The sequence below is a fragment of the Halichoerus grypus genome, chromosome 5 (genome assembly GCF_964656455.1).
Source record: "Halichoerus grypus chromosome 5, mHalGry1.hap1.1, whole genome shotgun sequence".
Classification (NCBI taxonomy): Eukaryota; Metazoa; Chordata; class Mammalia; order Carnivora; family Phocidae; genus Halichoerus; species Halichoerus grypus.
In genome coordinates, this window is record NC_135716.1 from 124,175,501 (window position 1) to 124,201,778 (window position 26,278).

At 35.4% G+C, this 26,278-nt stretch overlaps 1 protein-coding gene across 15 annotated transcripts in view; it reads right to left on the reverse strand.

Annotated features, from left to right (window-relative positions):
• Window positions 1-26,278, reverse strand: part of NEXN (nexilin F-actin binding protein) — a 42,360-nt gene that overhangs the window by 5,549 nt on the left and 10,533 nt on the right. For 10 of the 15 annotated variants that reach the window (XM_078072866.1, XM_078072861.1, XM_078072869.1 and 7 more), the window contains 9 exons: window positions 15,952-16,030; window positions 14,350-14,541; window positions 14,078-14,156; window positions 13,844-13,992; window positions 9,007-9,048; window positions 7,614-7,808; window positions 7,337-7,513; window positions 5,391-5,579; window positions 1,310-1,507 (listed from right to left, as the gene is read on the reverse strand). In XM_078072866.1, coding sequence (XP_077928992.1) covers window positions 1,310-1,507; window positions 5,391-5,579; window positions 7,337-7,513; window positions 7,614-7,808; window positions 9,007-9,048; window positions 13,844-13,992; window positions 14,078-14,156; window positions 14,350-14,541; window positions 15,952-15,978 — 1,248 coding nt within the window. In that variant the 5' untranslated portion in view covers window positions 15,979-16,030. Of the gene's footprint in view, window positions 1-1,309; window positions 1,508-5,390; window positions 5,580-7,336; window positions 7,514-7,613; window positions 7,809-9,006; window positions 9,049-13,843; window positions 13,993-14,077; window positions 14,157-14,349; window positions 14,542-15,951; window positions 16,031-26,236; window positions 26,256-26,278 lie in introns of those variants that run through there. The other 5 variants (XM_078072874.1, XM_078072872.1, XM_078072871.1 and 2 more) reach the window with 4 other exon arrangements.

The window sequence follows — 26,278 nt, forward strand, 5'->3', positions numbered from 1 at the left end:
TTCATGATATTACTACCTATATATTTATATAGTATTTATAGTCTCTCGATTGTCTGGGGCAAGGAAGTAAATATCCCCACAGGTCCATTGCCCCAGCCCATGACAAAAGAGGCAACTTCTACGAGATTGCAACCTCTGTATAGGATCCCATTCGGTTCCTAGATCAGGAGTTGGCAAAGGGTCCCCACCAAGTTGCCTGCCAAACATGCCACATCACTGCCAGTTAGAGTCTGGGACAACAACTAGTCGTTTCACCCCAAGTCACCGGGCTGTGTGCTGATCCCTGACCCTGTTCATGTTGCTGCCAAGAGCTACTACCCCCCATCAGAGGCCGAGGGTGACAGTGGAATGCTGGCCCCCTTTTTCTATCTCCCCTCTTCTGCTTACACAACTGGCCATCCAGATGGAGGGTGGCAGCTGTGGGAAAGAACCCTTTAGAAAGGGCCTTGGGGCATCAGGAGATAGGAAAAGAGCTGAGAATGCACCATAGAGAGGCAGGGGACAGGAGATTTGAGCCACAGCTCAAAGTCTAGCACATGCTCCATTGTCCAAGCAGCCTTCACTTAAAACACACAAATTCAAAGATAAGATTACGGTGTTAATTAAATTTTAAGTTTTAAATTTTACTTTAATTAAATTTTTAAATTAAAAATCAAGATGGCAACCTTAGAACATTAAACCTTATGCACAACCTATCTGAGCACAGGGTCCTCTGAGGGCCCTGGTTGCATGCCCATGAAGCTGACCCTGTACAGTCTATATTTATGTAGATATATATATTTATGTATTTATTTAATTCACTTCAATACTAGAGAAATCATACTGAAAATTTATCATGAGAGTTCTATCTTCTAATTTAGTAAAATAAAATGATTCAAAGACTTGCCAAACTGATGTTGTTCTATTGGTATCCATGGTACTCTTGTAATTTTATTTTGACTAATCAGTTTATTTCAAGGAAAATAAATATAAAAAATGGGCATAGTAAGCACTTTAGGAAACAATTCTCCATCATAATATAACCACATAATTGTGAGGTATATAGGAAGAAATATTTACTTAAGGTACTACAGTAGTATGTTAGTCACTTGCAATCATATATGTTTTAACCTAGTAAGAAAGAAGCAGAGTTATAGCAGGCTAGAAAGTGCTCATAACTATGCCAAAACTTGTACCAAGTGCCTCATGGTATGCTGGGTGTCCTTTATGTGAATAATAATACTTAAAAAGTTATCGGAAGATACTACATGTAAAATACTTATATTAATAAATATTTAGAGAATATAAATGGTATTTCTTAAAATCTCACCTCTCCCATTTCTTGTCTCAGTTGTTCAAATTCCTGTTTTTCCATCTCTAGCTTATGCTTCCTTTCCTCCTCTGTTCGTCGTTTTTCTTCTTCCATTTTTTGTTTTAGTAATTCTTCAAAATTAATTTCCAGTTTTCCCGGGGTAAGAGATTCTTGAGAAATTGTTTTATACATCTCTGGGAAGTCATCATCTACTACCTATTCAAAATAATTCTTTCATTACTTTTGCCAAAATTACACAAACTTTTAAAAAAGGAAATTTTTTTTGTAGAAACTGTGATCACTTGAATAGAAAGGTTTCACACTGAACTAAAAATTTGGAGACCTAAATCTCTTCAAAAGTATAAAACAATAAACAAGGGAGAAATTACTAGAAAATATAAGACTAAGGTATTTTGTGGTTACAGAGGAAATGGTGACCATCTGTTTTCTGCTCCAGTGAACACAAAGAAATCCTTTGAATTTGTATTATGAGTAATTTGAATTAGATATTAAGATTTTCTGATACTGAGAACACTTTTAATTGAATTAAAATGAATTTCCATTCTGCTAATTAAAATAGAGTATTTCCATTAAATCATGGTTTTGTCGGAATGAATTAGATAACCCATGATTCTTTCATAATCAGATAAAAATCATTCTTAATGCTGTAATTTTTTTGTACTAATTTATTTACTGTCTGGTTAATTAAATAATAATAATACTTTTATGAGCTGCCATGTAAATTCTAAGCACTTTACATTGATTTATTTAATCCTGTAATCCTATGAAGTAGATATTATTAATATCCTCCATTATAGATGAGAAACTCAGGCACTAACTTTTCCAGAGTGAACACAAATATTAAGTGGCAAAGGTGGGATTCAAACCTTCAAAAACCTTATAAAAATTATAAATAATGATTTAGACTATCTTTTTGCAATTTCATGAATTACATGTCTAACTGCCATTAAGTTGTGACCTTGGGCAAGTTACCCAGCCTCTGTGAGTTTCCCTATCTGTAACAACTTTTCATATAGTTGTCATGACAAAGTTTGGAAACACTTATAGTGTGTCTGATACCCAATAGTAAGCTCCCAATGGCAGGTTTTTTTTTTTTAAGATTTTATTTATTTATTTGTCAGAGAGCGAGCGAGCATGAGCAGGGAGGAGGGGCAGAGGGAGAAACAGGCTCCCCGCTGAACAGGGAGCCCCATGTGGGACTTGATCCCAGTACCCTGAGATCATGACCCGAGCTGAGCCGAAGGCAGTAGCTTAACCAACCAACTGAGCCACCCAGGAGTCCCCCAATGGCAGTTTTATTATTATATTATCATTCCCTGTAATAAAGGCAATCCCTAAATTGCAAATAGAAACTTTGCTTTTAAATCACTGACTTGGAATACATTTTACCATGAAAAGCAATTACCTAATTCTGTTTTTCTATCCCCTGAAAGTAGAAAATAAATCTCTGGCCTGAATTATGACGCTGTGGCTAAAGAAGACATAGGGTAATAAGAAGGCAAAGGGTAATTATTTGTTTTATATATGACAGGCTTTACCAAAGAATAAACTCAACTCAGAAACAATGTTTACATGGTCTTACAATCCAAAGATTACCAAAAATTTTTATTAATATATGAGCTAACTGAGCTATAATACAAAATTAAAATATGGCCCTGGATTAAAAAAAAAAAAAAACAACATAAATTTTCTCTTTCCTGATACAGAAATACCTCTAGGAAACTAGAGTTTTGGTTTAATGCAGTTTTCCTTCCCTACACTTTTTCTACTAGTGAATCATGGCAGTTTCAGCCTAAAAATCTGCCCCTGGGATTAGATCTGATCTTCACAGCTACTACTTGTCTATCACTTCTGAACCTGCTTATTCTCCAAAAATTAAGTGCCTTCACAATGTTTATGGGGTTTCTGTGTAGAAATCATTTGTGAATCAAGGATTATCTAGTTTTACACACAAGATAGTTTTAAGGAGCACCTGGCTGGCTCAGTCAGTAGAGATGCAACTCTTGATCGTGGGGTTGTCAGTTCAAGCCCCATGTTGGGTAGCATTTACTGAGCAAGTAAATAAGTTAATTATTTTTTAAAAAGATAGTTTTAATATACTCCACAAACATTTATAGGAAATTTGTTATGCTAGAATGCTTTGTGCCATGTGCCTGATGAACAGTCTAAGCCTCATGAGTGAGAACGATAGCTGTAAGCAACAACAATACAACATTAGTGCTACGCCAGGGGAGTACAAAATCCACAAGAATGCACAGAAAGAACATGTCTTTGGAACTTGTGTTCTCAGGAAAGGCTTCCCAGAGGAAATGGAAAATATGAACAGGAGACAGCAGAGCATGGGGAAAGGAAAGAGGGGCAGGTTTCATTCAGCATTTATGAAGGCCCAGAGATGGATGAGAGCACAGTATTTTGAAGAAATTGGGAGAAATTTAGTATGTCCAGAACAAAGATGGCAGATTAAGGAAGAATGAAGAAATGAAACTGGAAAAATATACTAGGACAATATTATAAAGAAATAGTTTAAAAAATTTTTTAGATTTAAAAAATTTTTAGATTTTTGCTTAAGGGAAGTGGACAATTCTTAAGCAAAATAGTAACACAAATTTACCTGAAAGAAAGAAAGAGAAGGAGAAGAGAGCAAGAAAGATCACTCTTGTCTTTACAAAGAAGAATGGATTATAGACAAGAAAGCAAATTAAATAGGAGTTGGTTTGAGGCTAGAGATAACTGTGACCTGGGAGGAGATAGGTGACCCAAGGAAGGGATAACAATGGCAGTGGAAATGAGGGAAAAACTGATCGATTTTTAGAGTGATTTAGAAGGTAGAATGAATGAAACTTAGTGAATGACTGGATGTGAGGCATGAATGAGAAGGTGGAAGTCTTTAAGACTCCCAACTTTCTGATTTGAGCATCTGGATGGGTAATGAAGCCAAATAAACACGTGGATATATGTGCCTGAAGCTCCCCCAGACATAGGAAGAAAACCAGGTCATGATATCACTGAAGCCAATTAAAATGTTTCAAGAAGAGGGGGAGCACCTGGATGCCTCGATCAGTAGAGCCTGCAACTCTTGATCTTCGGGCTGTGAGTTCAAGCCTCATGTTGGGCATGGAGCCTACTTTTTATGTTTCAAGAAGGAGATGCAGCATTTATAGGTCAGCTTGCTTGAAAATAGTTTGTGAGATAACTGTATATTTTACAAACATTAAAAAGTGGTATAGGGGGTGTAACTCTGTGATGGAATTAAGTTTGGTAGCAATATCCAAAAGTGATGGGTGAGCATTTTGGAGAATTAAATAATTGTGATTAAATGGCTTTGGTCATTTAATATGTACTGGATGGGATGGAAGGTGAAATGAAAGAAGGAAAGAAAGGAGGGAGGGAAGAAGTGAAGGAGGAAATGTGGGAAGGGAAAGAAGAATGGAGAGAATGGAAGGAAAGGTAGAGTAGGAAACTCTCTGCTTAGATACTTCTGGAAAACATACCTTCCCAGAGAAGGAAGATAATATTCAATCCTTTAAGCCAGGCATAGCAACTTAATCAGAACCTTCTCAACATTACACTGAAGCAAACACCTTTAACTGATAGGTGTTAATGCCATAGGAGACTTTAAAGCTTATTTGCTATCCCTACTTTTGAAAGATTCCAGAAATAATATCTAAAGTTTAATTATTTTTCTTAACATACTCTATTTTATTTTTTTTTAAATTAAAAAAAAGTTTAAGGTCTATTTGAGAGACAGTGAGTGTGTACCTGAGTACAGGGGGAAGGAGCAGAGGGAGAGAGTCTCAAGCACTCTGTGCTGAGCGTGGAGGCTGACACAGGCTCGATTTCAAGACCCCGAGATCACAACCTGAGCCAAAACCAAGAGTTGAATGCTTAATTGACTGCACCACCCAGGCACCCCAAATTTAAAAAATTTTTAAAGTAATCGCTACACCCAACATGGGGCTCAAACTCACAACCCCAAGACTTGCATCCAATACTGACTGAGCCAGTCAGGCACCCCCTCTTAACATACTCTTAAAAAAGCTGAATCCTAATGGCATTCTCCAGTTACATTCTATCTTACCATGCTTCTCCTTGCTTCAGCAAATGCCTTCTTTTCTTCCTCTATTCTCCTCCTGGCTTCTTCTTCTGCTTTCCTTTTTTCACCTTCTCTCCTTTGTCTTTCTATTTCTTCAAAACTGAGTTTGAGTTTACCAGGGCGGTACCCTTTTAAAATTTTTTCTGTGTCTTGGTTTTCCTCCTCTTCATTTACCTAATCAAGAAACAACTCATTACTAAGAACCGAGATTCATCAAGGGCAGGAATGAATTATCAATCAAAAGGCACAGAACTGGCCACCTCACACACAAATATTTTCTTGCCCTTAATATATTTGACCAAATTTCCCTTCCTTTATAATTTCTTATCTGATAAAGTATTCAAATTTGGAGAAATTCCAAATAAAGATGTACTCAAGTTAAATAACAGTTCCCATGAAAGTCAAATTTTTAAATAGATAAATTGAGTGTTTGAAAGAATTTAAGGGGTCATTTAAGAGTTCTAATAAATATTAACTCTCCCAGAACAAAACATAAAATGCGTGTGTGTGTACTTACTATGCTTCAAGTATATCTATAGAGAGTCTCTTTTGTAGTAAAATAAAGTTCTCATTTTGTAATTTTCATGGATATTTTACTATGAACTATGGTACTTTTCCTTATACTAATCAGATAAAAGATTACCTGGAACTATTTTTTATAAAATTCAAATTTTAGGATTTTATAATTAAAATTATAATTACATATTTATTGAAATTTATGATTTGATTATTTCTATTTTCACGAAATTGATCACCACTGGTAGCTAAAGTGTGTACATATTATGCAATTATAATTACCCAGAAGTAATAACATTTTCAAATGTCTAGAGAATTTAACTTTTGTAGATACAGTCCTTAGAACATCATTAATGAAAGGTGATCAAGAAATTCTGAAACTTTTAAAAAATTATAGATATTCCATTAAAATTCAAAAAATTTTTACAATGAGATTTGGAATCAGTATTTTCTTATTTCAATTTTATTTTTTATTGATATAGTTATTAATAATAGTTAACATTTTACAGCACTTATTATATGCCAGACATTAACTGCTTTCTGTATTAACTCACATACAATTTAAGAAGTAGACACAATTATTTTCACCATTTTACAAATAAGAAAACTAAGACATAGAGGGGTTAAATAACTTGTCCCTGGTTACACACTAAATAAACAATAGATATGTGAATCCAGGCAGTGTGGTTCCAGAAACTATGCTCTTAACCACTACACTCCATACCTCTACACACACACACACACACACACACACACACACACACACACATCTACATACCTTATATAACAAACTGCATATTCCATAGTAAACTTATTTTGATAAGTTCAAATATTTGAAAAACTGGACTAAAACTAAGTGTACACTTATGATTACACTTGAAAGTGTGCGTGTGCTGTACCCTGTCATTAAATACACTGCAGGCTGAACTAACAAAGAGAAACCAGGTTCATTGACTATTATTTTACATATTTATAATTTATAACATAAAAATGAAAATTAAAGCATATTAGGTAAAATGTCCCATCATAAAGGGAAACTAGAAAATAATACAGATGCGTTTTATATAGGAAATATGTATAGTTTCAAAATCAGACCCTTTTATATAGACAATCTCCTTGAATTTATAGGAATGAGTTTTATTTAAGGCCAGCTTCCTTCCCTAATATTAAGTTTTTTATATATAACATTCATAGGACATATATAAAATATAATTTGTAGGTTATATATCATTATATATTATATATAATATCATTATATATAAATACATATATTATAGGGGCATCTGCTGGCTCACTTGGTAGAGTGTACAACTCCTGGTTCGAGCCCCATGTTGAGTGTAGAGATTACTTAAAAATAAAATCTTTAAATATATATATATGTTTTAAAATATGTTTTATATATATATTTGTTTTACCATTTGCCGCCTTGCTTCTTCAAAAGCACGCTTCTCTTCTTCTAAACGTTGTCTTGCTTCCTCTTCAGCTTGCCTCCTTCGGTTTTCTTGTCTTTGTCTTTCCAATTCTTCAAAAGTTAGTTTCAGTTTTCCAGGAGAAAGGGATTCTTTTTTTGCCTCGCTTTCTAGTTCATCATCCTAAGAAACATTGTGCAAACACATCTGTTAATCATAAAAGGAAATACTGGTAACTTAACTGCTTCGATTTGTACCTAAAAAAAATAAAAATAAAAATTACCACGACCAATGAAAGACACTTTGCTTCCTTGAGAGATCGCCGTTGTTCTTCATATCTTATTCTTTTATCTTCTTCATATTTGACCCTTTCTTTTTCTTCTCGTTCTTTCTCTAGATCCTCAAAATTCTTCATCTTTCCAGAAGTTTTTTGTGATTTGACAGGTACCACTGTTACAAGCAGTGATTCGTCTCCTTCCTAATTTATAAAATAGAAAATTAGCATATTTCTTGCTAACCAAAATTTAGGTTTCATGGGATTTTGCCTCCATTAATGGTGAGTTTCATTACATTGCCATCAATGTTACGAAGAACAAAAATTTATATATATTTTTTACAGATTTCTATTCAATAGTTGTTTCTCTGAATTCATTGTACATTGAGTTAATTTAACTGAAATCCATTGTTGACAAGGTTCAAGGAGCATCTTCTTTCCTAGAAGGTGGTGTTAATACAGCTGTTTGGATAAAACCGCATGACATCATCTGAATTTAGCTGTCCGTGCACTACTAGTTCCACAGAAGGCGGTGGGCGTGTGAGTGTACTCTAAATCAATTTGATGGTGGGTAGATTCCGTTTAAACACACACAAAAAGTCTCTCCACAGGACTTTTTGCTCCATGCAAGTTTTTAACTACTTAACAAAACTATTATTTAGTGAGGAAAAACAAACAGTATTTCCAAGTTATTTATAAAACACTTATAGAACAATACTCATTGGCATTTGGTCCTAGTAAAATATTCTTAAATTTGTTGTTTTTCAAATTCATTTTAATTAATTCTATTAATCTATTGTTACCTCTGAACTTTTTTCAAAAATAAAGTAAGTTATAATATGTAACGCATGTCCCTAAAATAAAACTGCTTCCAATTTATGTGGCTGTAGTTTTAGGCACACCATCAAATTGACGCTTAACCTTCTCTGTTAGGTAAAAAGGAATTAGCTAAAGTTTTTGTGGTTGTTGAACATTCCTTCATGGTACTAGATACTGTACTTTCTACTAGTATGTGATAATCAAAACAAACTATCAAGAACTCTGAGGAAAGAGGAAGACAAATGATGGGAAAAACCCTGCTTTTAAAAAATGTTAGCTTTCAACAATCTCGACCATTAGTAACAGTTCAAGAAATACACAGTCTTGGCAGAGTATCTCAATCTGAGACTTGTGTCTCTAACCATGAAAGCAAAAACATACTTTTTTTTCATACTTTTAAGACACTAAGCTAGTGTTTGAAAGTGCAAAAGTATGATCTTGCTTTGCAAAATACTTTTGTCCTTTTTGTTGTTGTTGCTATAATTATAATAAAAATAAAAATGCTTTTCATTTTTTAATTAAAAGATTATTTGTGAACCAGATAATTTTAGGTGATGTTTCATTAAAGGAAATGTCCATTTACCTCTGATGCTGATTCAGTTCCCGTATTGTTTATGTCCTCAATCTATTGAATGAGAATTTCATATCATTACATTACATTGAATTTCTGCTTTCTGCTTTTAAATATACAACTGAAAAGTAATTTAGCTGTGACTTATGGTAAATTTTCAAATTTATAATTTTTGAAATATTTTTATGTTTCTCCAAATTGGCCTATTATGTCCATTTAAGTGGAGATTAAACCTTATATTAGTTTTTGTATTTTAACATCAAAATCAATATCTAGGGAATATATTAAGAAAAAATTAAAATAAAGCCTACCTTTGTAATTTTGGAATTTGAATAATGGACCAAATTCTTATGACCTGCTGTAAGCTTACAAGTAGCAATTATTAATTAAATTAGCAATTTAAACTGAGATACAGAAACATTTCTCCATTCTCGGTCTCTGCCCCAGCCAAAGTAAAACCTATCAGTAGTAATCAAATAATCATGACTATATTTTGCAATACAAATATATGGCAAAAATATAACTGACACAGTAATACAGTGCAGTGCACTAGCTTTCACATGGCTGGTTTAGAAGGGACAGGAATTCTGGTCGATATAATTGTTTACTCTCTATTTTGACCACATCTAGGAAAGAAAGGCCCTCATTCAATGGAAGGGGTCTCAACTTGGACATTATTCATAAGAAACACCATTAGGGTAGCTCGAGAGACAGGCTAATGTATGTAAGAGAAACGGGAAAGAAGCTAGGCAATTTAAATAATGCAATGTTTGAGATCTCAGGAAAAGGAAACATAAGCAGTGGGAAAATGGGAGAAGTTAGAAAGTAAACATTCATATTGTTTATTGTTTTAACATGATTTTTAACATCAGTGAAAGGGTCTGGAAGTAGTTTGTTCCTTATGCAGTCTAAGGGAATTCTGTTGTACCTTGGCTCATAGGAGGAACTGGACTGGCTAAGTCCCTGTTCTTCATCATTTCACTTTCCTTTTCTATATTCTCTGTCACAGGAGAATTAATACATTTTATTAATATACCAAATTTCTTGAAAAATAAATTCTGAATAATTTATTAGAAATAAATCTATTTTACATTTTAATAATTTTATTGTTTTGTTTAGAATTTCTTTTGCACAATTATATATTACACTGATTTGCTATGTAAGTGGTGAAGGTTTTACTAAATGATGTATTGTACTAAGAAAAATTTTAAGCCATAATAAAATAATTACAAAATTATTTCTTTTCAGGGGTACCTGCTGGTTCTGTTGGAAGAGCATGCAACACCTGATCTCAGGGTCATGAGTTCAAGCCCCACACTGGGTGTAGAGATTACTTTAAATAAATAAATAAAACTTAAAAAAAAAGTATTTCCCTTCCAAAGAATGCTAACAATTCCTTGACAAATCAATAAAAAGTTCTAGGAGATATAGTGAGAAGCCAGACACTGAGAGTATAAGAAAGATAAATTCTAAATTTCTTAACTCTAAATTTCTTTTACTTGCTACTAAAACCTCAGATTTTTATTAGCTTATGATAAGATAATAAATTATATTATGGAGTGGCTTTTGTTTTGTTTTTGTATGCTTTCTTCTTTGTTCATTTTAAGCCATTGTCAAAAGTTTAACAGAAGACATAATTTTATTTTCATTGGGTTTCCATAAACAAAGGAAAAAGTGAATTTGTCTGAGTGGCCATGGTGTAAGTATATTCACAGAGAACTGAGACATCCAGTTCTGTTATAGTGTTGGCTCTCAGAAGCTACCACTGAAAAGCTGCTTCCCAACTATTTCTTTTGATTATGAAAAGGAAATTCCTTTTACTCCTTCCCAGAGGAACTTCGTTTTGTCCCCTTTATTTTCAACATCCCAGTCTCCTACCAATAAATTCTTATTTTCTAAGTTGATAGATGTTAACCTTGCCCGTCAGAGTATCCTCAAAGATAACCAGATTCTCCCCCAAGTTTTATTGGTCTTTGATTCTAACATCCAGTATACGAAGTATATCCATTTTTAATTCATCGTAAGATGATCTAGAATCTGGTAGTTATCCTCCTGAGTCAGGAATCCCTTCTCAAGTATTCTTGAATATGGACTTGTACAAGTGGGTTTTTCAAATTAACGTTAAGACTTTATTTTTCTTAGTAAACTCCACCCCCAATGTGGGGCTCAAACCGACGACCCCAAAATCAAGTCACATGCTCCACCAGTTGAGCCACCAGGCGCCCCAACATTAAGACTTTTCTTGATTACCTATGTCATACTTCTTAAATTCAAACAGATTCAATTTTATTAGACTTGAGCAGAAAATGTACTTAAATTTTAAAATTGGACTTTCCATATTTGTAAGATAAAATTACTATTAATAGTTTATTTTGCTCTACCTACATATTCTCAAATAATGTAATAAGCCGAAAGTTTCATTAACCAGGACTCTAAGGCACCCTGCCATGTAGTTTCTGGAGTTACTAAAGAAGTGTTTTTTGTTTTTTTTTTTCTTGATACCTTGTCTCCCTCTCTTAGTATCCCATGTCTTCATCATATTTAAACTCACCTCTTCAACACACACATAGTTTTTCTTTGAGAAATCACTGCCTATATATTCAGTTCTTGGTGTTGTAGTGGGTCTTAAAGTCTCATGAGTCTAGTTAGTGCTTTTTGAAAAAGTATATAAGACTCAAAATAAGTAGACTAACCCCATGCACATACCCACTATTTGTTGTCAAATCCTTATATTTTAATTATATATTTTAGTCTGATTTTATTACCCTATTTTATAATTTATATTAAAAATGTAATTACGTATGCTAATATATTTTATATTTACAACATAAAATCTGTAATATTTATTATATTTGTACTCCTGGGTGAAATTTCATTGCAAAATGAATTCTCGGGCACCTAGGTGGCTCAGTCGTTAAAAGTCGGCCTTCGGCTCAGGTCATGATCCCAGGATCCTGGGATTGAGCCCCGCATCGGGCTCCCTGCTCAGCCAGGAGCCTGCTTCTCCCTCTCCCACTCGCCCTGTTTGTGTTCCCTCTCTAGCTCTCTAGTGTCTCTCTCTCTGTGTCAAATAAATAAATAAAATCTTTAAAAAAAAAATGAATTATCATCTTGGATGACTGGAGAAGGCAGAGATAAAGTACCTGTCATCCTTTCTTTAGATAAAGAGGTACAAAGTGATAAAATATAAGAAATTCCAATTCTTTTCTATAATTCATCTGGCATATGTCATAAGTGGCTATTTGTGCCACAGAAAGTAGTTATTTGCAAAATCTGGGTAAATTTCTTTGACATTTAAGTATGGCATATGCTTTGCCTTCTTTGTTATTTTTCTTTTCAGAAAGGTAGGAAACTGGAAGGAGCGTAGCAAGTAGATTTATGGCACTTAAAGAGTAGGCAAAAAAGAGCCAAGTACAATTTCACAATAAAAATGGTTTTATACTATGAAGACTATGTTAATTTGTTAATGATGAGAGATGGAGGAGAAGCTAAAATGGTTTCATGACATTTTATCTATAGGTACTAAATAAAATCTTTAAAAAATAAATAAATAAAATATTTTACTTATTTGAGAGAGAGAGAGAGAGAGCACAAGCAGGGGGAGTGGCAGGCAGAGGGAGAAGCAGGCTCCCCACAGAGCAGGAAGCCAGATGGGGGGGCTTAATCCCAGGACCCCGGGATCATGACCCAAGCTGAAGGCAGACATTTAACTGACTAAGCCACCCGAACACCCCCAGATTCTTGGGTATTTTAAAAATGCTTACCAACCTCTTACTTCTTATCCTTTAAGCTAAAATATATAAAAATTCTAAATCCATTAAAGAGACTATATAAAATCATAGTAACAATTTTTTTCTCCCTTCTAATTTGTCCCCTGTAGCTATGGGCATCAGTAATGGCTATCTGAAGCAAACAGCTGTCACATATTTCTCCCCTCTCCTACCACCAACTTAAAAAACAAAAAAAGCTGGGATGCCTGGGTGGCTCAGTCGTTAAGCGTCTGCCTTCTGCTTAGGTCATGATCCCAGGGTCCTGGGATTGAGCCCCACATCAGGCTCCTTGCTCCGCGGAGAGCCTGCTTCTCCCTCTGCCCTGCAGCTCCCCCAGCTTATGCGCTCTCTCTCTCTGACAGATAAATAAAATCTTAAAACAAAAAACAAAAAAGTTAATAAGCTAGCTGATAATAACATTATTAAATGTGATTTTTTCAAATTCTTGAGTGGGAAGGTATCCTAATTATGCCTTAATGTGTAATAATAACCAATAAGTACTTATTGATTACTATTGAAAGACCAGCACATTGTGGATAGTTTATGTGAAACTGCCCTTATGTCTTTGTAAAAACCTCTAACATGTCAGGAAAAACAAGAAATGTGGTCCATGTAAGGAATATGGACTGAATGACAAGATGGTACATAACAAAAGTTATCTCAGCATTCAACCTTAAAATAAGGACATTCTGCCCTTATCCTTCTGGCATTTGATAATAAATATTTGTACTTAAGATCTTGTTTTCAGGGGCGCCTGGGTGGCTCAGTTGGTTAAGCGACTGCCTTCGGCTCAGGTCATGATCCTGGAGTCCCGGGATCGAGCCCCACGTCGGGCTCCCTGCTCAGCAGGGAGTCTGCTTCTCCCTCTGACCTCCCCTCTCTCATGTGCTCTCTCTCTCTCTCATTCTCTTTCAAATAAATAAATAAATAAATCTTTAAAAAAAAAAGTTCTTGTTTTCAAGTTAGCTGCTATTTAATAAGCTAATGTTATATTAAAATATTTTAATTAGGCAATGTACTAATTAGTTTTACTCTGTACAGTTTCTGAGGCAAATACCAATTTAATATTTAGTGTATACCTGCTCAGCCCTTTTTGCTAATTCACGTTCTATCTTCCTCTTCTCTAACATATCCTGCTCAATTCTGCGTCTTCGTTCCTCCTCCGTCCTCTTTCTTTGTTCCTCTTGTCTTTGTTTCTCCATTTCAGCAAATCTACCTTTAACAGTTCCTAAGAACATATGAAACATGTTTGATATTTTGCTACATTTTCCTTTTTGCAATTTCATTTACGATTTCCCTCTCAAGTTTCTTACCTGTTAGCTTTGGGACATAAGCCTTTTCTACTTTCGAAGATACCTCTTCCTCATCATCAGAAGTAAGCATTTCTTTAATCTAAATGGTTAAATAAATTAATATGAACATGTCCAAAATTTAGACTAAATTATATACAGAGCTTGAAATTAACTTATAAATACAGAAAATTATTTTAATTATAGTTAATATAAAATATGATTAATGTGAATAATATGTAAATTAAAAGATGAAAATATGAATTTTGCACAAGAATAAAATAAAATAAAATAACCTCCTGCTTTCTCCTGTTCCATTCTCTCTCTCTAATATATTGTTCTTTTCTTCTTTGTTTTTCATCTCTAGATCTCCTTTGATTTCTTTCTTCCCTGGCTCTCTGCATGGCTTCAAACTTATCCTTTACATCACCCTTGCCAAGTTTTGGCACATAGGTTTTTGGGACAGGTTTAGATGAAGAAAGCAGAATCTTCGTTAGAAGAAAATAAAGAGAAGAAAGTTAAAAAAAATAAGATAGAAGAAATCAAGTAAAGATAGATCAGAATAAGCAATATAAGAAATACTTATTGAAACAGAAAATAGAAACGAGTTTGAAACATTTGTACAATCATAATCTGATTATTTTCTAAAGTCTAAGTATGAAAAATGAAATTTAGAAAATATGAATAAAAACTTATTAATATAAAGAAGTTCCATTTTGTAGGTGTGTTCCCCTGAAACTGAAGGCTAGTAAAATATAAAAATTGAATACTGGATTCTAATTTAAAACAATATATTTTCCTACACCATTATTAAAAATTCAGATTTGACATTTCTTACTTAAAAGATACCAGGACTAATTACAATAAATTAGGTGAAAGTGAAAACAAGGCAAAAGTTTAGGCTTTCAAGTTTAAAGCCTACTTCATATATCCATGCTCTTGCTTGTTTCCCTATCAAATATGAATAAAACTGAAGGGCAGTCCTTTATTCCCATGTATGGCCGAGATGCGCCGGGGTCTTCACATACAAGCGGTGATTTAGAGGTTGACTGCTACCCAACCCATCCAGAACTTCTGTACACCAACATTAAAAATGTGTAAAAAGGCTGTATCATTCCAAGTAAGCTGGCCTCTAAGACAGCAAAAGAGCTTCCCAGGAAAGGAGGAATCTAGTAAAAGACTGGAGAAAAGATTTCCCTCCACTCTAAAACCAGGAGAGCCAACTATTTTCATCATTTCGAAAATTAAGCTGATCGCTAAAAAATTTCAGTAAATAAAACGTCGGTGCCTCAGAACATCAAACCCTTTTCTCCTAGTGATAATGGCAAATTACTTATTAATCTGTGGCATAGCCAGCCTCTCTTTTATTATCATCTTATGGTGTCATTGGCCATTTAAGGTTTTTTAAACTTCATAATTTTGGGATGTCAGCAACTGAACTCTTCTTACTACAACTCCCAGTATCTACAGCCAAGAGCCAGAAAAAGGCGAAGAGAAGTTTTGCTGCAGCTGCTGGAAGAAGTAGCTGAGAAGGAGCCTCACCTGAGAGTGAATTATTGCTTTCTCCTAAAGATATACATCAAATCTGGTTTTTTAAATACTAAAAAAAATAACTTCTAAGACTTATCAAGGTATTAAAATTCTATTCAAGGTGCTAGCCATCACATCCACTTCACCATCATTCACAAATTTAGTAATTATGCTGCCAAGATTAGAATCCAAATGAAAATACTGGGCCCAAGAACAGCCTGTGAATTCTAGCTTTTACATTTTCTATCCTGACACTAGGTCATTATCAACTATGACCTTTCCACCAAGCAGCTCTGCCATTTCCGCAGCTCTATAGGGGGAATCCTACATTTCCCCCATTTTTTTTTTTTTTAACGTTGGAGACTTACCTCAGCCTTTTGGGAAATATCATTCATGTTTGCTGTATGTGTTATCAGGGTGATTTTGGAGTTTTGTATATTTTTGCACCTGAAAAAATAGATTAGTATTGAGTAACAATTTTTAATGACTTAATTCTTAATATGCTATGTATTTTTGTAAACAGAAACAGCATGTTAATTACTCCTCAAAAAATACTGACACAATCCAGGCAAGTAATAAACTGGGATAACCTTCAGCTCCTTTTCCCAAGATTCAGGGTACAGAAGGGACAAGGCACACGGTATTAAGAGATCCTTATAGGGGCATCTGGGTGGCTCAGTTGGTTGAGTGTCCAACTCTTGATTTCAGCTCAGGATCGTGAGATCAAGTCTTGCAACAGCATAGAGTCTGCTTGAGTTTCCCTCTCTCTGCCCTTCCCCTTGCTCATGTGCACACTCACTCTCTCTCTCAAATAAATAAATAAATCTTAAAAAAAAAAAAATCCTTATAAATTTGTGGTCCAGAATAGCGTGGTCAATGTATCAAGAGCCCTTGCAAAGAATTTTTATTCTGGGGCACCTGGGTGGCTCAGTCGTTAAGCGTCTGCCTTCGGCTCAGGTCATGATCTCCAGGGTCCTGGGATCGAGGCCGCATCAGGCTCCCTGCTCCGCGGGAAGCCTGCTCCTCCCTCTCCCACTCCCCCTGCCTGTATTCCCTCTCTGGCTTTGTCTCTCTGTCAAATAAATAAATAAAATCTTTTTTAAAAAAAAAAGAATTTTTATTCTGCAGTTACTGGGTATATTATCCTATAAGTATCAACTAGCTCAAGGTAGTTGATGGTGTTATTTAGATCTTCTGTGTCTTTACTAATTTGTGTGTGTGTGTGTGGCCTAGCTCTTCTAACAGTCTTCAACTGTGGAATTGGCTATTTTTTCCTTTAATTCTGTTATTTTTTTCATGTAATTTCAAGCTCTTTTAAGCACATGTGCATTATGATATCTTCTTTTTGAATTGACTCCTTCATCAGTATGAAATTTCCTTTTGATCTCATTGTCTTGAACTTATCTGATATTAAAATAGCCACACCAACTTTCTTAAGTTTAGTCTGCATGATGTATATAATTTTCTAGCCATTTACTTTATATTGGTCCATATAACTGGACCTTGCTTTTTTGAAAAATCAATTCTGATATCTTTTAATTGCAGCATTTAGTCCATTAACATTTAATGTAATTATTTATATGAATGGACTTAAGTCTACCATTTTACTATTCTTGTTTGCCTCTTTTTTTCTTCCTCTATTACCCTTTCCCTACCTACTTCTGAATTGAGTAATTTTCAGAATTTTATCCATTGGCTTAAAAAATTTTAATAGCTTTACTAATTGACATACAATAAACTACACTTTTAAGAAGTGCACAATTTGGGGCCCTGGGTGGCTCAGATGGTTAAGCGTCTGCCTTCAGCTCGGGTCACGATCCCCGGGTCCTGGGATCGAGCCCCATGTCTGGCTCCTGGTTTGGCGGGGAGCCTGCTTCTCCCTAGCCCTCTGCCTCTCCCCTGCTCATGCTCTCACTCTCTGTATCTCTCTGTCTCAAATGAATAAAATCTTTAAAAATAGGTTGACATATGTATGTCCCTGTGACACCATCACCACAATCAAGAGAATATATGCATTACCCACAAAAGTTTTCTCAGACCCCTTAACTCCCTCCATTTCTTGCTTTTCCCACCCCTATCCCCAGGCAGGTACACTTTTGGTCACTGCAGATTAAATTTTCTATAAATGGAATCAGATTGTATGTACTCTTTTGTCAGGCTTCTTTACCCAGCGTAATTGTTTTTGAGATTCATCCATGTTGTTGCATGTATCAATAGTTCATTCCTTTTTAGTACTGAATATTATTCCATTGTATGAATATACTACAATTTGTTAACCATTCATCTGTTGATGGATATTTGGGTTGTTTACAGTTACTATTACACATAAAGTTACTATGAATATTCATGTACAAGTTTTTGTGTGAACATATGCTTTTTTATTTCTCAAGTAAGTAAAGTATAATGGCTAGGCCTTATGGTAGATGTATGTTTAACTTCTTTCTTTTTTTTAAGATTTTATTTATTTATTTGACAAAAAGAGAGACAGCGAGAGAGGGAACACAAGCAGGGGGAGAGGGAGAGGGAGAAGCAGGCTTCCCGCTGAGCAGGGAGCCCGATGCGGGGCTTGATCCAAGGACCCTGAGATCATGACCTGAGCCAAAATCAAGAGTGGGATGTTTAACCAAGTCAGCTACCCAGGTGCCCAATTAGTGAACTTTATGAGCCTTGAAAAAGTTAGTGTAACTCTGACTTTGTTCTTTTTTAAACTTGTTTTGACTATTCTGAGTCGTTTGAATTCACATATAAATTTTAGAATCAGGTCATCAATTTCTGTAAAAATGCCTGCCGAGATTTTGACTGGGACTGCATTGAATCTGTAATGACATCTTGAGTCTCTTTTTTTTTTAAAGATTTTATTTACTTATTTGACGGAGAGATAGCAAGAGGAGGAACACAAGCAGGGGGAGTGGGAGAGGGAGAGGTATCCTTTTAACATACTGATAAATTCAATTTGATAAAACTTTGTGAAGTTTTGCATCCATGTTTATGGGAGATATTGGTCTGTAGTTTTATTTTTTTTGTAACATCTGCTTTTGTTAACAGAGTAATACTGCTCTCATAGAATGAGTTGGGAAGTATTTCTTCTTTAATTTTCTGTAAGACTTCCCTCATGTACAACTGATATCATTTTTTCCTTAAATGTTTGCAAGAACTTTCCAGTGAAGCCATTTGGGGCTAAAGTTTTCTCTCTGGAAGAAGACAATATGATGGAGGTGGATGGGACATGATTCCATGTAATTATTAAGAAAATCCTAACTTTTGTTGTTCAGTGAGCTGGTGGATGATTATTACATTATTAACAATACTTTCCTAATAAAAGCAGGCCATGCGTGACTGTGTGTCATTACTAAGGTTTATGAGTAATCTAATTCTGTGTGCCTGAGATAAAAATAACAAATAGCTCTAGTCCTGAGCTATTACCTGAGTCACTCAATCATATCTAGAGTTACCTATTAGAGATTTCTTCTTGTATAACCAATAAAATTTACCCTTCATTCTCATAGCTTCTCAAACCTTAGAATTATTTCTGGTTCATTCTTCTTTTAGATCTCCTAAATTACGATAGATTGTCAAGATTTGTGAATGTTTCTTTCAAATTTGTTCATATATATTACTTCACTATTTTCATTGCCTCCATAATAACATAGGTGAGGCTTTATCACCTCACACTTTGATTACAATTTGATAATCACACCTAAATTCAAATTTCAATTCTGTGCTTCCTAGTTAGGATTAGATAACATGTGAAAAATTCTAGAATAATACCTAACATTAGTAGGTACCCATAATTTTGATTAATTTCATTATTCATGGTCTCCCTCACTACCTTTTTTACCCTCTTCAGTAAAAAACTACATTTCCCTGCCAGTGAGCACACATTAATATATTATTTGTGTAATCTAAAAGAGTAATACCAAAGGGTAAGAGGAAATTTTGAGCAATCTCACATAGGATTATAGGGGTTGATAAACTTAGCTAAATTAACTGGCCAGAGGGAACTTCAGGGAATTTTTTTTTTTTTTGTGGTGAAATGAAAGAAAATTTTGTGGTTTGGTGATGGTGAAAAATTAGCCTGTCAAGAACAGTCCTGGAGAATAAATGAATCAGCTACCTTCATTTAATTTTTTAAAAATCTTCAAATTATATCTTGACTTATTTATAGATTCAGAATAAAGTAAGTTTAATTTTTAAATTCAGTATGAGTAAAACCAGTTAAAATAGTCTTTTAAATATCATTTCAGTATTCTGAGCTCTGAAAGTCTGTGAAAATTTGAATAGTACTAATTTTAACTTTTTTAAATAAAATATGAGCAAGTGATCCTTTGCTGAGTTTGCTCTGTTCTGCATTTTGATGATAAAAAAGTTGTAGCAAAATAAGTTTACTGGCTTTTTGTCTTACAGACTTGTCTTTTAAGGTGTAGATTACAAACCAGTAGGAATTCCTATCTCTTAAATAGTTTTATGTAGAGAAAAAAAATTTCAAGATCAAGCAGGCAAATATCTATATGTTTCCTTTATATTTTTTATTATTTTTAAAGATTTTATTTAGAGGGAGAGGGACAAGAAGACTCCACACTGAGCGCAGATCCCGATGCAGGGCTCCATCCCACAACCCTGAGATCATGACTGGAGCCAAAATCAAGAGTCAGAGGCTCAACCAACTGAGCCACCCAGGCTCCCCAGGATTCCTTTATAATTTTTAAAAGGTGTGACTCTGCCTGGTAGAAACAGCATTATATTCCAGTCGCTAACCCAGTTGTCTTTCTGTGCTAAAGTTAAAGGTATGAATTTGACTACGTTTGGATCATTAACTTCACAAGAAAGAATTCTATTCCACAGTCCTTATCAAAACTATCTCACTAATACATCCTTTGATCACATATGAATAAAATGATAATAATCCAAGCTAACATTTATGGAGCCTTTACTGTGTGCCAGGTAATGTGCCAAGTGTTTAACAAGCATTATTTCATCCACTCCCCTCAATAACCCTTCCAGGTAAAAATTATTATCCACCCTCTCTCAAAATTTCCAAGCCCAGTAATTTTAAAATTCTTAAGTGGTTGGGCGCCTGGGTGGCTCAGTCGGTTAAGCGACTGCCTTCAGCTCAGGTCATGCTCCCAGGGTCCTGGGATCGAGCCCCACATCGGGCTCCCCCTGCTCAGTGGGGAGTCTGCTTCTTCCTCTCCCTCTGCCTGCCACTCCCCCTGCTTGTGCTCTCTCTCTCTCTGTCAAATAAATAAATAAAATCTTTAAAAAAAAAAAAAATTCTTAAGTGGTTCCAGGGCACCTGGGTGGCTCAGTCGGTTAAGCTCAGGTCATGATCCTAGGGTCCTGGGATCAAGTTCTACATCAGGCTCCCTGCTCAGTAGGGAGCCTGCTTCTCCCTCTGCCTCTCTCTCAGCTTGTGTTCCCTCTCTCGCTCACTCTCTCACAAAATAAATAAAATCTTTAAAAAATAAATAAAATAAAATTCTTAAAATATTAAGATGAGAATAATATATTTGAGTTTATCTAATAGGTTTGAACAATCTGTAAATTGTCACAGATGGGACAGCTGAGACTTAGAAAGTTAAGTAACTCGCCCAGGACCACACAACTAATGAGTGGTGGACACAGGATAAAAACAGGCAGTCTGACTACAGGGTCTGCAGTCTTACCCACTGCATTATGCTGATGCCAAAAAAATAGTACAACTAGTGTGTCTGGTGGAGGGAGGGGAATACCAACCAGCTTAGAAGGCTTAACCTACTAGTATAGTCAAATTATTTGAAAACCATAATTCTGAGCAGCAGAAATATACTGGAAGCTCAAAAGACATGACTGATAGTATTCTCTATATTTAATGAATTTGTAGTCTTGAGCTGGCAACTGGCAGTAGAACATGGTGCTGGTATTTTGCCCCATGTGAGCACAGTTTTTATTTAAGTAAGTTTATTTACTCTTAAATTGATATGTGCTAGCAGTTATTCTCTTAGAATTACTTGGAGTTAAGGAGACCCCAGAGTTAAGTTATTAAATGATTCTCAAGTACTGAATGAAAAGCAGTTAACTCGGCTTTTTTACAATTTACAACAAAGGAGGCAGGATTATACAAGAGGGAAAAGACAGTCTTTTCAATAAATGGTGTTGAGAAAACTGGACAGCTACATGCAAAAGAATGAAACTTGTCTTTCTTACACCATACACAAAAATAAACTCAAACTGGATTAAAGACCTAAATGTGAGACCTGAAACCATGAAATTCCTGGAAGAAAACACAAGCAGTAATCTCTTGGAAATCACCCCTAGCAACATATTTATGGATCGGTCTCCTCAAGCAAGGGAAACCAAAGCAAAAATAAACTATTGGGACTACACCAAAACAACAAAGGAAACACAGCAAAGGAAACATCAACCAACAAAAAGGGAACCTGCTCTATGGGAGAAGATATTTGCAAATGATATATCCAATAAGGGGTTAATATCCAAAATATATATAGAAGTTATACAATTCAACATAAAAAAAAAATCCGATTGAAAGGTAGGCAGAGGACCCAAATAGACATTTTTTCAAAGATGTTCAGAGGGTCAACAGACTATGAAAAGATGCTCAACATCACTAATCATCAGGAAAATGCAAATCAAAACCACAGTGATATAACCTCACACCTGTCAGAATGACTAAGTATCAAAAAGATAAGAAATAAGTGTTGGCGAGGATATGGAGAAAATGGAACCCTAAGGCACTGTTAGTGGGAATGCAAACCGGTGCCACTGTGAAAAATGGTATGGAGATTCCAGTGCTTGTCACTCTAATTGTCATATCTCATTCAAAAAGATAAATGCACCCCTATTTTTACTGCAGCATTATTTACAATAGCCAAGATATGAAAGCAACCCAATGTCCATCAATGGGTGGATGGATAAAGAAAATGTGAAGTCACACTCACACACACACACACACACACACACACGAATATTACTCAGACTTAAAAAAGAATGAGATCTTGCCATTTGCGACAACACAGATGGGTTTACAGGGCATCATGCTAAGTCAAATAAATCAGAGAAAGACAAATACCCTATGATTTCACTTATATGTGGAATCTAAAAAACAAAGAAACAAACCCAGTAAACTCTTAAAAACAGAGAACAAACCAGTAATTACCAGAGGGGAGGCAGGTAGAGGGATAGGCCAAATACACAAAGGGAATTAAGAAATACAAACTCCAGTTATAAAATAAGTCATGGGAATGAAAAGCACTGTATAGGGAACATGGTGACATGGTGACATGTGGTGACAAATGGTGACTACACTTATCGTGGTGAACACTGAATAATGAATACAATTGTTGAATCAATATGTTGTACACCTGAAACTAATATAACACTGTTAATTACACTTCAATTTTTAAAAACTGCATATTCAGGTTCAATCTTGTCCTAATTTTCATAAACCTTCTCTCATACAAAAATTTCCAAACCCCTGAATTTTTAAATTTGGCAAAAGGTTAATACAAATATATTTTGAAGTCTTCTAAAATATTCTACTAGAGCTTTTATTGCTTAAAGACCTTTGTAGCAAAACAATGAATCATGGAACACTATATCTAAAACTAATGATGTAATGTATGGGGATTAACATAACAATAAAAAAAAAATTAAAAAAAAAAAAAAAGACCTTTGTAGCAAAATGCTCGGAATTATATCCTGATGACATGTTCTCAGTTAACTGCTGATTTTCTAAACACATTAAGCAGACGGTGATGGTGGAGGAAACACTGGAGTTAGAACCAGAAAACTCGTATTAGTGTTTCTGTTTGGACTGTTTATTAGATGCATGGTCTTGGATAAGCCACTTTACTTCTGTGAACTTCAGTTTCATATATAAAATAGGAACAATAATGCCTTTCTCATTATATTGCCCCATAATATGGACAGTTCCCCCCTTCAGAATGTCAAGACTGCATCTGACATTCTCGGCCACTCCTTCACTCTGAAATCCTCCTCCCTCGGCTCCATGACGCTGCTCTCCCTGTTCTTCCGTGTCTCTGACCATTCCTTCTGTCTCCTCTGAGAGCTTCTCCGACTCTCACCGCTTCTTCGATGCTCTCTGCCCACATGTTTCAGTCTTTGCCCTTTCCTTCTCTCTCTACACTTTTTATTCAGTGATGTCATACGCTTTGGTAGTTTGCACTGCCTCGTGAGCCGCATCTCTGTCCACAACTGCCTCTCTATCACCCACATGGAAAAACTGGCACACCTCAAGCCTTTGCACAGCTAGCTCCCTCAGCTTCAAGTTCTGCCCATTCCCTTATCTGTTAGCTAACTCCTACTCATCTTTTAGGTCATAGATACTCATTTTTCTCCAGCAAGTCTTCCTTGACTCCACAAGACTGGATTATGTGCTTCTCCCGTGTGTATTTCCATTGCACCCGCACTTACCCTGACTCTAGCATTTACCATAAGGTATGGTAATGAACCACTTTCTTGACTCCCTCTCTACCAGAGTGTGAGCTCTTTGAGAGTACAGACTGCAGTTTATGCATTACCGTGTCCACAGCCTGTGGCATGTGCCTGGCATACAGAAGACATCCGTAATAACTGTTTGCTGCATAAGTAAATCCTGCCAAGCACTTTAGAAGCAGTTAAAGATTGTTTGGATATAATGTATTACTATCATTATGATTTTCATCATGCAGGAATACAATATAAATAGAACACACCATTTATTACACAAATATTTATTAAGCATCTGCTATGTGCCAGGCACTCTGCTGAGCATTGAGAAATACAGTTCAATGAATAACAGACGCTCTCCCTAGTCCCATGCTGTTAACAGTCTCTTGGCCAGAACTCCAAAAGAATCGGATGCTTAATGGACTGAGCCACCCAGGCTCCCCAACACGGGCAGAGTTCTAACATCAACCATCTCTGATACAGAGTTGAAAGGCAGCATGCACCATACCCCCATCTTCCAGTTAGATGCCCAAGAAAATGACCTCCATCCTCAGACTACTTTTTGTACTTCTCTTACGTCCACCTGGACATCTGGTAGACTTTATGCTCCTTTCCCAGATTACAGCAGATTGGTTCCTTTCCAGTGCCTGCCTCAATGTCATTAAATAATAAATTACAATTTAAAATAAACCCCCAAAAGCTATCACAGAAAGATTTTTAATATTCATGTAGTAATCATCAAAACTGAGAAGTCTAAAAGATCCCATTCCTTTGACCCAATTTTTATTTCCTTAATGAACTGTCTGTACTTTTGTTAAAATCTGCTACTGGATACTTATAGAAGATTTTCAAATTAATTTTTTGGGAACATATTCTCAAAATCCAAATATCCATTCAATCTTAGACTAATTTTATCATTGCCTCCCACTTTCATGCTCTTTAATATGCTATTAGTCAACATTTCACCTACCAGCCTATAAACTCATGTGGAATTTGCCGATTTAGAACAGAGACCCCAAGCCCTCCTTCAATTTCATATAATTATAGTTACCAGATATACTCATATATTTAGTATTCACATGTATTACTGTCATTTTTATTAATAAACTTACAAGATGAGAAGCTATAAAATTCAAAGTATCCACTTTAACAGTTTTCTTTTCTTCAGAATCCTGATAAACATTTTCAAATTATCAAGTCTTTTCCATAGGTCCCAGAACCCAAGTGTGGTGAGTACATAAAGTTGCCTCAGTTTCTATAGGGAAGCTGTTTTAATGCAATTTTTTCAAAGTTCTTAACTGATTACATATTATCAGAATAATGATTTTAAGTATACATGATTAGTAAAATGAGGTTTAAGAAAGTTCCCATAGAAACTTCTAGTCATGATTCCTTTGATTTCTAATAGGGTAACAAGTCACCATTCCTTATGTCTTCATCAGGCTCACCTACTCAACTATCCCATCCCCTACCCCTCTGTGCTGTTATCACTCCAGCTCTGAGGCTATTAACTGCATAGGGCGGCATGGATCACAATTAAAATTCTCATCTGGGCTTGTTAGGACTTCTTCAGGCCTTCTCAGACCTGGTTTTCCTTCCCATTCCTTCAACCTCTCACCTAACATACACATTCAATAGTTCATTTCCACCTCCAAGAGGATTCTTTTTTTTTTTTTAAGTTTTTATTTAAGTAATCTTTACACCCATTGTGGGGCTCAAACTCCCGACCTCGAGATCAAGAGTCACACTCCTCCACCTAAGCCAGCCAGGTGCCCCCTTCCAAGACAATTCTTTTTTTTTTTTTTTTAAAGATTTTATGTATTTATATATTTGACAGAGAGAGAGAGAGAGAGACAGCGAGAGAGGGAACACAAGCAGGTGGAGTGGGAGAGGGAGAAGCAGGCTTCCTGCGGAACAGGGAGCCCGATGCGGAAGTATTTTCCCAAACTAATTATAATAGAAATCATGATTTTCTCCACTAAACTCTAAGCAGGAATGTTTTCTCTCCTTCAGTCTCTGACACCTCTAAATGTGCTTAGGCTTCTAGGTATACTTGGTATAAACTTTTAAATTTTTTATATGGTTAAACATCCCAGACATATCAGTTCTTTACCTTTATATTAAGGAAATTTCCGACATACACAAAATTAGAGAGACAAATATAATGAACCCTCATATACCCATCAAGAAGCTTCAACGATTACTCACTTTTTCCATCATCTTCAACAATACAAAGTCTGTTTCATTTAT